Source organism: Cryptomeria japonica, chromosome 5, assembly GCF_030272615.1.
Source record: "Cryptomeria japonica chromosome 5, Sugi_1.0, whole genome shotgun sequence".
Taxonomy (NCBI): Eukaryota; Viridiplantae; Streptophyta; class Pinopsida; order Cupressales; family Cupressaceae; genus Cryptomeria; species Cryptomeria japonica.
The window spans coordinates 886,059,580-886,072,329 of NC_081409.1; the positions used below are offsets into that span (position 1 = coordinate 886,059,580).

General features: G+C 33.8%; 1 protein-coding gene across 1 annotated transcript; it reads left to right on the forward strand.

Annotated features, from left to right (window-relative positions):
* Positions 1–7,743: 7,743 nt before the first annotated feature.
* LOC131028021 (putative leucine-rich repeat receptor-like serine/threonine-protein kinase At2g24130) lies at positions 7,744–9,623 on the forward strand. Its single transcript, XM_057958145.1, has 4 exons — positions 7,744–8,566; positions 8,785–8,968; positions 9,131–9,249; positions 9,424–9,623. Exons 1-4 carry the CDS (start codon positions 7,744–7,746, stop codon positions 9,621–9,623), a joined length of 1,326 nt encoding a protein of 441 aa, XP_057814128.1.
* The last annotated feature ends 3,127 nt before the right edge of the window (positions 9,624–12,750 follow it).

Here is a 12,750-nt window from a genome sequence, read left to right on the forward strand (position 1 = left end):
CACAAGAATATGCAGCATTTGTTTCTAGTTTCCAAACCCATAGGATGACAATGGGTTCAAGCTACACAATGCCTACATTTGATGCTTTCAATGAAATGTTGATGATGGAACAAACTAAGTTGATAAGCATGGGCATTCTTAAGGCTTCTAAGTCTCAAGCATTAGTGGCAAATCAAGGGAACAAAGGAAATCAAGGAAAGGACAACTCAAACAAGAAGAAATGGCAATCAAAGCCTGAAGAAAAAGCACCATCTTCTCCACAACAAGGAGATTCATCCTTTTCCAAGAGAGATAATTCACCAAAGAGGGAGAGACCTACTTTTGCTTATTGTAAAAAGATTGGTCATGAGGAGCATCATTGCCATTCTAAGAAGATTGATGAGCTTACACATATCATCAAAAAGGATAACATTGATTTGCCTAAAGTCTACAAGAAGGATGATTCATCAACTTCCACTTCCTCATATTCAAAAGGAAAAGGGCAAGCATTCATGGCTTCTACAAGTGGGAAGACTCACTCTTTTGGAACAAGAAAAGGAAAAGCTCTATGTGCTACTATTAGTCATAATTTAGAGAGATGGCTTCTAGATTCAGGGGCTTCTCATCATATGACATCTTCACAGTCTATGTTCTCTACATTTGAGCCTTGCACCATGCCACAGATTTTGATGGGCAATCATACATACATGGATGTGATTGGGAAAGGATCTATTGACATTGGGGATAACTCCTTCAATGATGTGTTATGTGTACCCCACTTGACAAACAATCTCCTTTCCATCTATCAAATCACACATGCCGCAACTAAGAGAGTTGTGGAGTTCACACCTGACTCAGTTTTCATTAGAGACATGGAGACTAGAGCTATCATTGCGATTGGGGTGGTTGATCATGCATCTCGGTTATACTCCTTTTCAGATTTTGTTGATGATGATGATTTCACATTTGATGATTCTATACATGATGATCACACTTCTTGTGATGGTTCAGATTTTGAGGAGAACTTTGGACACTTGAACATGGGGATTCTCACATGTGACCCCATTCTTGAGCCTTGTACTTCATCTCCTCCTATTGATATCACATCACCTATTGCACTTGATGATACAGATAGTGCGACAGTTTTGCCTTCATGTGATTCAGTGTAGTAGGATATTCATTGTCTTCCAGCTTCAGATTCATGGGATGATTACTTGACAGATATTGCAGGTTTGTTTATGGAATCCTACATTGTAGATTTGGGAGACATCATTGATGACATTCATCTTCTCTTTGATGAAGGTGATCCTTCTTCGATTGTTGCGAGGGCACACTCTGACCCTCTTGTTCATTCTCTACATGATCATTCTTTCAAGGTTGACATGATTGTGGATACTTATGTACAACAGTTGGAGGAGGTCTCTTTATGTTTTGAGGAGACATGTGAGTCTTTGGGACATGTTCTACATCCATCTCCACTAGATCTTGGAGTGCCTTTTTCAGCAGTGTGGCACTGTTTACCACCTTTGGAAGGGGTATCTTTCAACATCGACATGTGGACACTTGAGCAGTTTTCAGAGATTCCATTCATCACGAGTTTTCTTCATACATTTTCCCTTCATGATTGGGGAGACTTCATGGATACACCTTTGGTTTTGTTTCTTCCTAAGGGGAGGAATGTTGTTCAACATTCGTGGAGCAGTTTCTTCATACATTGAGCTTCTATCATTGGTGCAGATTCCACATTGAGGGGGGGCTTCCTAGCTTCTCTTCTTCTCTCATATGGGGGGGACTTTTTCCTCACATGGGGTTTTGTCCTTCACATTCTTCTATGAGAGTTCTCTTGTATGTTTTCATCTCTCTTTTGGGGGAGGGTTTTTTCCCATTGGGTTTTTCTCTCTTTCCCCACTTTGTGAGAGATTTCCTTGCATTGGTTTTTATGCATTTGCATCTGTACATGGGTACCTAACATGGCCTCGTAGCCGGGACCCATCTTGCATTTCTTAGTTGTATTGTAGACTTTACTGCATTCCCCTAAGTTGCACTTAAGGGGGGGTGTTGGTGTAAATAATTATTCATCTTGGATATTATTACACCTTACTTAAGTTTACTTAGGAAATGCATTTCATAGTAGTTTAGGTATGAGACACTTGGGTGTTTGTGCTACATTGGGATAGTGTGTGTGGAGAATTTCCACCTTTTATGGTGTGATCTTGTTGTTACACTCCACATTCAGTGGGTGATCCACCTCATGTGGAATATTATATTGTTTTTCCTACCTACCCACACCTATTTCCTACCTACCCTTATTTCTTATTGAGCTACATGTCATGTTTGTGTGCTCACATATCCATATAGCCTTGCCTATATAAGCAAGCTCATATTCATTGTATGTATCGATTGATGATCCAGTTGATCAATATTTTCATCTTGATAGAATACAGTTTATTTCTATCATATATTTTGTCTCTCTTATTTGTGCTTTCCATTGCCTCTTGATCTTGGCAAAATCTCACACACATTAAAAAACATAACTTTTCAATAATATTTAAAATTTTATTAAAAAATAATTTGGAGGGATAAATTAAACGTTCTCACGACATAACCAAATGCTTGGTTAGAGGATGTCCACTCCTCCACCATCCATGTGAAACAATGAAATGAAATTAATTTAGTGCAATTGAATTCAAATTGATTTTAAAATCAATCTACATGGAAGTGTTTGACATGGCGGGCCTCCTTTACCATCCTGATCTATATATTTCTCAATTCCATTCTTTTCTATTCAATTGCCCTTTGTGTTTGCCTGCCCTATTAATTTGGTCTACCATGGCTGTTCTTTTGTTGATAGTTTTAATGTTTTCCATATTTTTAATCTCGGCTCTTCCCCATTTTCTCAATAATTTCTCTCATCATCATCACCAACAAGAAGAATTGGTGTTGCGGTTCAAAGATGCCGTTTCTAGAAATGACACTTCTCTGCCTGACTGGATTCCTCTTCACCCCTTCTACAACTGGTCTGGTGTTACTTGTCATTCCAATTTTCACTCTATCCGTGCCATCAATTTGACCCAAATGGGTTTAGACGACACCATCTCTCTTGTGCTCGGGAAGAATCTATCTTTTCTTCGATCCATAGATCTCTCCCTAAATAACCTCACTGGTACCATTCCACCCCAACTCGGCCAACTCCAAAATCTACGGATACTCCTGTTGTATGACCGACAACCAATTACAAGGGACCATTCCGCCCGCTCTCTCCGCTTGCCACACTTTGTATTATCTGGGACTCTCCTATAACCAACTGAATGGCAGCATTCTGCCTGAGCTGAGACTTGTCACTAGTTTGAAGTACCTCTACTTGGGTGTCAACATTCTCACGGGTACCATTCCGTCCTCTTTCAATAATCTATCTGCCTTACTTGAATTGGATTTGGGCGAAAATGAGCTCTATGGGACCTTTCCCAGCTCTTTAACAAATCTCTCAAAATTGAATGAATTGATTTTACATAGCACCTGGCTAAGTGGACATATTCCATGGAAAATTGGTACCAAGCTCTCCAATTTGCAATACCTTAGTTTATGGGGGCATCGGCTTAGTGGAAACATACCAAACTCCCTTGGAAATTGTTCCAATCTCGAAGTACTACTTTTAAATACTAAATGTAGTCACATAAATCTGTCCACTTAATTAAATAAATATTTAATATTTATTTGATTATTTAACCATCAATTAATAATTAATTAATTCATCTTAACCCTCTTCTCCTATTAATTAAATAAATTATTCAATTTATTTGATTTAATTCACTTAACCAAATTCAGACCATTAAATTAAATAAATAAATCATATTTATTTAATTAAATATTCTCTCACATTTAAATAAATTAATATTTATTTAAATCTCCCAAAATCCCACCTCTCACATTTAAATAAATTAACATTTATTTAAATCACCTTTATCCTCTACCCACTTGCATTTTCCTACAAAAGCAAGTTGCACAATTATTTTAAATAAATAATTTATTTAAATCACCTTTATCCTCCACCCACTTGTATTTTCCTACAAAAGCAAGTTGCACAACTATTTTAAATAAATTATTTATTTAAAATCCTATTTATCCTCACCCACTTGAAACCTTTAATGGTTTCCCTTAAAGTATTCAAACTTGATGGCTTTAAAGTCTTCAAACTTGATGGCTTCCTTCTATAGTCTTCTTAAGACTTTAATGGTTTTCTTTAAAGTCTTCAAGCCTTTAATGGTTCCCCTCAAAGTCTTCAAGCATTTTAATGCTTTATCTTCCTTTTTTCTCATTTAAATAAATTAATATTTATTTGAATATTTATCCAAATACAACTTGCACACATTTATTGAAATAAATGAATTTTTATTTTAATAAAATCCTATTTTCCCTCACCCACCAAATCCACTTGCATGCCTAAACCCCTTCTAGAATTTTCTAATCACTTCTAAATAACCTAACCCCTTCTCTAAACTTTGTCACATTCCTAAGCAAAAGGGAAGTCACTTCTCAAACCCTCAAAGTCTTGGATAACCTTTGAAAGCTTCCAACCTTCAACCACTAAATGGCTCAAAGTCTTTGATAACCATTGAAGGCTTTCAACCTTCAACCACTTAATCCCCAAAGTCTCCAATAACCATTAATGGTTACCTCAAACCCTCCCACATGGTTAAAACATTTGTTTTGACTCAACCTCTACCCAACCCAAGGGTCTCATCAAGCCTTTAATGCTTTGACCATGATTATCTCTTAATCATTTGCACAAAGGTTTATCCTTGCATTAACTCCTAATCCAATGGGTAATCTTAATTTAGACTTGACCCTTACGTTCTAGATAACCATGAGGTCTTCTCAGGCCTTTAATGCCTCCAACCTCTTCTCTCAACCCAATCCTATGTTGACACTTGTCACCATTTTATTGGTGCCAATTGTGCACATGGATCCCCAACTTTCAAACTTGGCCCTTGATTAAACCACTCAATCTTAACCCTTCATTTCTCCATTTCTTCTATAAATAGAACCCTTCTCCTCAAGCAAGAAGAAGCATTTTAGAGTATTGTTGTGATACTGGCATTAGCATAGAGCTTTTTCATAGCATCACTATCTACTTTTGCATAGTATTTGCTTATCATATTCAACCATCTTGAATCTCCATATGGCATCCATGGCTAGTGCTAAAAGCTGAGAGCTACACTCATTTGGGACTTGGAGAGGAGAGAAACAAGGGAGAAGCATCAAAAGGCATCATGGAAGCATCTTAGGGAGGCTCTTCTCCTTTCTTTTATTTTGTTAAACTTCTTTCGTGCTTTTTGAAATCTCTCTTGATATGTTTGGAATGGTTTTTAGTTCTTTGTTTTGTTTTTATGGTTGAAACTAACTTATTAACATTGAACTTTGTTGTTGCCTTGTCCCCATTTCCATGACATCACTAACCAACTCAGTGGAGCGGTTCCAGTGGAGCTGGGTAAGTTGTGTTGGCATGTGATGCATGAGCCTCACCACCACACCACCATGCACCTAGCCACACTATCATGCATCAAAATACTTAGCCTTCGTTGAAGACAATATTTAGTTATATTTTTAGTGAGTTAATTTAAGATTTAATCTGCATATATATTTTTAGTGAGTTAATTTAGGATTTGATTTATTTTTAGATCTGCAATTACAAAATCAGGTGCATGCAATGCATGTTGATTATGAATGGTTCTAGAGGCAACATCCTCTATAAAAGACTGTTAATTGTAATGGTTGATACATTGTCTACAAGACGTAATCATTTTTCCTTAAATTTCAATAAAGGTTTCCTGTTTGTTACTTCTTTGCACGTGTTTCAAGATTCCACAAATTGTATTAGTGCAGAAAGATTTGGGTGAATAGGTTTTCAAAAGATCAGAACACCGTAAGATCTCAGGCAAGTTGTTAGAGGAGGTTGCAGTCATAGGAAAAGAGTGCAGAATTCGTAAGTCAACATCTAGGTCTAACACACAGCCAGTGCATGGAAGTTTGAAGCCCTAGGAGATCTCGTAGTCGGCAAGGGTGCTGAGATTGCAAGTAAATAATGTCTGAAGCTACCGAGCAAAGGAAAAGATCGCAGATAAGAAGGAAATAACTGATGATTACCACGGTTTTTTTTTTCGTCTGAGAATGAACAACCATTAAAAGGAGGTCATAGTGCAATCCAAAGGAGATCGCTGCTTTTGTTTGTTTGCTGGCTTAGTTTTGTAGACTGTGAAATTGAAAGAGATTGGACCAGTTTTGTAAGTCGCAGAAGATTGTTGATTGTCAAGACAGATTGTGAGAAGAAGTTTGTGAGGTCTAAGGGATATTGTGAAGTAGGTAATTTATTTGTGTGAAGAAATTATTTATTTAAATGGGAAAGACAGGGAAAAAGGCGAAAAAAGAAAATGCAACTTTAATGGGTGAGAAAGATCTATTGAAAGAAGAATTGAAAATAACAAAGAAGTGTAATTCAGAATTGATTGAAACTATAAAGCAATTGAGAAAAAATATTTATGAAAGCTCATGTGATAATGATATTCTTCAAAAAGAATTTGAAAAAGTTAAAGAGGAAAATGGAGAATTAAAAGAAAAGTTAAAGTTGTTTGATGAAGTCAAGAAGGAGAGTGAAAATTTGGAGAAGAAGTTGAAATTGTTGGAAAAAGAAAATGAGCTTTTGAAATCAAAGCCATTAGTTTGTGATATATCATGTGGCACAAAAGATTTTCTTTGTTCCCTTGATCAATCAGTTGATATGAATGTTGTACCAAAAGTTTCTTCAAATGAATATGGTGAAGTTGAAGGTAAGGATATTTGTGAATCTCCAAATTTTGTAGGTGCATGTTGTGATGTCAAAAACAAAGGTTGTTTTGAAAATAATATTGGTTGAAAGATGATGGAGAAAATGGGTTATAAAGGAAAAGGACTTGGAAAACATGGGCAAGGAATTCAAGAGCCCATTCAACTAGTTATGAGGCCCAAAAATGAAGGCCTTGGATATGGTAAGAAAAAGAGATTTGATGTTGCTAGTGTTACAAGCTCATCCAAATCACCTGAAATAATTCAGTGTTCACATTGTCATAGAGAAGGGCATAAAACAGAGAAGTGTTGGGATGTTCACCCTTGTTCAATTTGTGGGTTGAAGAATCATTGTGAAAAGTCATGCTGGAATAGAGAGATGAATGAACAATCTAAGAAAGGTTGTATGCAGATTGATTATGGTTGGATCGATAGATCCTCTTGACAAACGTTAACAAATATGTTTAGAAGGTTGTATAAGCCTAAATGTTCACATGTGAACATAAGAAGTGATTGGACATAGTTTGGATGTTCGAGTCAAGTAGCAGATGATTGCTTGCTATGATTGATGTTGCATAGCGAGTTGCAAGGGTTTGGACTTTGCCACATCGAGTTATCTTGTAAAGTCACATCGAGATGCAAAGATCCAATTTGTCAAAGCTTCGAGATTATTTTTAGATCTGCGAGTTACAAAATCCAGTGCATGCAATGCATGTTGATTATGAATGGTTCTAGAGGCAGCATCCTCTATAAAAGACTGTTAATTGTAATGGTTGATACATTTTTGTGGTTGCAATTTACTTCTTTGCATGTGTTTCAAGATTCCACAAGTTGAAACTTCTTACCTATCTTGTCCTCCACAACAATCAACTTGTTAGTGGCAGCAGTAACACATTGGACTTTCTCACTGCTCTCACAAATTGCTCCCACTTGCAAGTAATAGAAATGGCAAACAATACTTTCACTGGTGTATTGCCCCCATCCATAGGCCAGCTGTCTTCCGATCTCTATCACTTGAGTTCACCATCCAACATGATAAGCAGAAGCATACCACAACAGATTGTCAATCTTACAAAGTTAACTTTCTTATATCTAGGCAATAATCTTTTCAGCAGCAATATTCCATCTGGAATTAAAAGATTCTGTAAGTTAGAAATATTCTGTTTGGATGGGAACAAATTAGAAGGAAGCATTCCAAGTGAGATAGGTCAAATGCAACATCTGGGACTCTTAGATCTCAGTCACAATCAGTTATCTGGAAAAATACCCAACTCTCTTTGTAGCTCCCAGCAGCTAAGACGTCTTTTTCTTCACCACAACAAGTTATCAGGGGAGATCCCTTTTAGGTTGGAGGGATGTCATAAGTTAGAGCTCCTTGACTTATCTCACAATAAACTAAGGGGAAGGATACCTGGTGAAGTCATTGACACCCTTCAAAACCTGCAATTCTACCTCAATCTTTCATGGAATTCTCTGCAAGCGTTGTTGCCACAGGAATTGAGTAAAATTGCAATGGCTCAAGCCATAGATATATCTGGAAATCGACTAAATGGGGTCATTCCAATTTCTCTAGGAGACTGCACAGCATTAGATAATCTAAATCTGTCCCACAATGCCTTTGAAGGTCCAATATCAAATTCACTTTCCAAATTAAAAAATCTCCAAGAAATGGATCTTTCTTTCAATAATTTGTCAGGGCAGATTCCAGAAGCAGGGTTGTTTCCAAATAGAACTGTTGTAACATTGATTTTCGGGAACCCTGGCCTATGTGGCCCAAATAATTATTCGTTGCCTCATGCCCAAATCAGATCCACAAAAAACATTCCCTGCTCAAAATAAAATTCTTATCAGTTGTTGGAACCATTGTATTTTTATCATGCTTCTTCATTCTAGTAATGCTATGGAGGCATAAATTTTCAAGCCAGCTAGTCCCTCCCTCAAGCGTTATTTTTTAAAGGCTTGGCTATCCAAAATTTTCTTATCAAGATCTTGTCATTGCAACAGCTGGATTTGATGAGTCAAACTTGCTTGGAGTGGGTAACTTTGGATCTGTCTACAAAGGCGTCTTGAGGGATGGTCAGATAATTGCTATCAAGACTCTTAATTTTCAAAATGAAGAAGCTCTTAAAATTTTTAAGAGAGTGCAATTTGTTAGGGAGGATTCGGCACCGTAATCTCATCAGATTCATAAGTGCATTTTTCTACCCCGACTTTAAAGGTTTGGTTCTTCAGTTTGGATCTAATGGAAGCTTGGAGAAACATTTGCATCTTGACAGAGATGATGAGGGCTTCTGTAAATTGGGATTGAGTGAGTGTTTGAGTATTGCTGTAGATGTAGCCCATGGCATGGAATTTTAAATCATGATTGTCCTCTACAAATTGTGCACTGTGATTTAAAACCTAGCAATGTGCTGTTGGACGCCAACATGACAGCCCTTGTGACAGATTTTGGTATATCCCGCTTAAATGCTACAAATTCTATTGATTCATTGAATACAACGACATTTGCACTCAAAGGATCCATTAAACCCTAAACCCTAAACCCTATATTGCTCCAGGTAAATTTTTTGAGTTATCTCTGTATTGCCATTATCATTTACATTATTAGCTTTTTAATAATTTCAGAGTATGGATTGGGTGGGAATGTTTCTACCAAGGGGGATGTCTATAGTTATGGAATTCTAATATTAGAGATGGTTAAAAGGAAGAGACAAAGTGATGAGATGTTTGTGGCAGACATGAACTTGCAAAAGTGGGCGAGGTTGGCTTTTCCTGACAGATTGGCAGAAGTAGTTGATAGTGAGCTGTTCAAAGATGTGAATTGAAAACAAGGAGGACGATAGTTTGGATGCCAAGTTCTCTACATAAGTAGCAATGAGTGGCCACCCTTAAACAACACACTAAGCACTGACAGCTTAGTTGTGCACGCCGGTGGACCCCACTTTGTCAGGCTTTTTCCGTTCTCTGTCAGTTAACATTTCCGTTTTCTGGGAACCGTTTATTTCCTCCGTTTTCGTTAGCTATTTCTATTCCCGTTTGCCTTTCTTGATACCGTAGCAGTTTGCTGTATGTTGTGGAAGCGTGTTGCCGGTGTGAAGGCTTCAAATAATAATTACGAAGGTTTTATTTTTCTGTAGGATATAAATTATATTAAAAATTATATTCTTTTTCAGTTTATCGATGGCTTAGGCAAACAATATTTTTATTAAAATTTAAGCCATGTAACATTACTTCTATTAAATTAAGAACCATGTAACATTTAAAGTTTTCGCAATTACATATTTTAGGGTTTTGAAATAATATAATTTTTTTATTATGAATGAACAAAAAAATAATTTAACAATAAATATCAAATAGTTTTATTTTATTTTATTTTTTAAATATTTATTGTTGTATTTTTATTTTATATATTTATAGCATGACATATTATTATTTTAAAATAGAAAATATTTTTAATGTAATTATTGTAAATCTTTTGACTTGTATTAATATTGAAAATTTATAATATTTTAAAATCAGATGTTATCTTGTTTAATATGTATAAGTTTATCTTTTAAATATTAATTTTATCAGTTATAAATTTATAATTATATTGAAAAATTATTGGAAAAATTATTACATTAAAAATATATAGTAATAATTAGTATGCATAAATTATAATATAAGACAACTTCATATAAGATAACTATTTAAAAAAAGAACTCTTCAAAATCAAAACAAGTGCCACATAGTAGTGAGTACTTGTGATTTTAACAAAGTAATAAATGTAATAACCTAACTTGATGAATAATTGTATATGTTAAAATTCGTTTACAGATATGATTAGGTTTAAGATTAAGTTAAGGTTAAAGTCATATACATAAACATTAGCATTCTTATAATATTGTATTTTAATTATTATAAATATATTATAATATTATTGTATAATTTTATATATATTTATTATTATGTTTTTATTTATTAATTAATTATTATAAATTTTAGTATTATATTATTCATTTTTTTTAATATTATATATGTTTATTTATTTATATAAAGTTTTAAAAGTTTTAGAATTTGTTAAATATTTGTTTGGTGGATGTGTAAAATATATTTGATAAGAAAATTTAAACATGCTAAATATTATTTTAGATAGTGGATCCAATTATATTGGAGAAAACCATTTTTTTATATTTTAGAAACTTAAAAATCATGCAGTATTGCTAATTAGCTCAAATGCGAATGAAGAAACACTCCACCACTACTCTATGGGGTTAGGGGAATCTAGTCCTACATACACAAGATAGTATTAAATTGGATGGAATTTAGTGAGAGATTGGGAGAAAGGAGAAAATTGATAATATGTGGATTTTAGGTGTTTATAATTTGAATTCTATTAAATTAAAATAATAAACAATAATTATTCTTTTCATTAAACTATAACCATACTTATAACTCATACTTTAAATAAATAATGGATGTCAATAAGAATTCTACATTATTAGGTGTATTAATATTTATTTTGAACCAATTTGAAAAGTGTCTCTACCATTAAACATATATTATATTTTTAATTAAAAAATTGGAAATCTTAAAAAGTGGGATTTGTTGGTAAACCATTAGATGATAACTGTGAATCATTTTACATTGTACACCATATAATATAATTCTACTAAGATACAATATTTTAAACTTATATAAAGATACTAAAAAATAAACATCTAATTTTTTAAAGATAAACAGATAATTTTTTAAGTATATTTAAAAATTGGAAAACCTAAAAAAGTGAGATTTGTTGGTAAACCATTAGATTATAATTATGAATCATTTTATATTGTACACTATAATATAATACTACTAAGACACAATATTTTAAACTTATATGAAGATACTAAAAAATAATCATCCAGTACCAAAAAAACAAAAAACATTATATTTTAAAATAAAAACCAAAAAACAATAAAAATATATTTTAAAAAAATATTAAAAAAATTATTTCAACATCCTTGATTATTTGTAGAAATTTCAACATCTTGATTATTTATAGATATTTAAAATTTTATTTAATAGTAACATGTATATTTTGAAGATAAGCTTTATTTTTTTTCTAACACTATATTTTACATATAAAAATTTAGCTTGCAAGGTTATGGACTTTCGTCATCACAGCAGGCTTTACATCTGTACATTGATATGTCATTCGTTCAAGGTATATATAGAACATTTATTTCCCCAGTTATGAATCTGCACTGAATGTGGGATTAAAAAACCAAGACTAATAGACACTTCTGCATCTGAACGAATAGAATTGAGCCATTTAGCTGCAACAGACTTTGAAGCTTTGTGCGATAAAGATTCAGATACCATCATGGGGTCCACTGCACCGATCTATTTTCCTTTCTCAGCCATTGGAGCATTGAGTGATGTATTAAAATAATCTAGGAAAGAGCCTTTGAAACGGGAAATAAACTGCTACGGGAACAGGCCCTGGGCAAACAACAAATAAAAACGGAGGAAGGAAAACGTTACAGAAACGAAATCCTCCAATACGGAAATGTGGAAATAATAAACAACAAAAAAAATATCAATAAAGTGGGCCCGGCCACCTAAGCTATCAGCTTAGTGTGTGCCGTTTAAGCCATCCCATAATGAGTTATGGAGTGTTGTTATTCAACACATGTCCACCACTCAACACGATAGGGTTATCCTTAAACTAGTATATATATCTAAAATTTTAATTTAATTTATAATAAAATATGGGGAGAGATATCATTTTTGAGGTGCTTATTTGATAAGCGCTTCTCCGCATGACATGGAAAACATAAAATAAATCAATATATAATTATGTTGTATTTTTTTACTAAAATAAATTATATTATAATATTATTATATTATTACGTAGAGATATATGAAATACTAAAATATAAGATATATTAAACTTTATTTAATGATAATATAACACTTTATTTAATT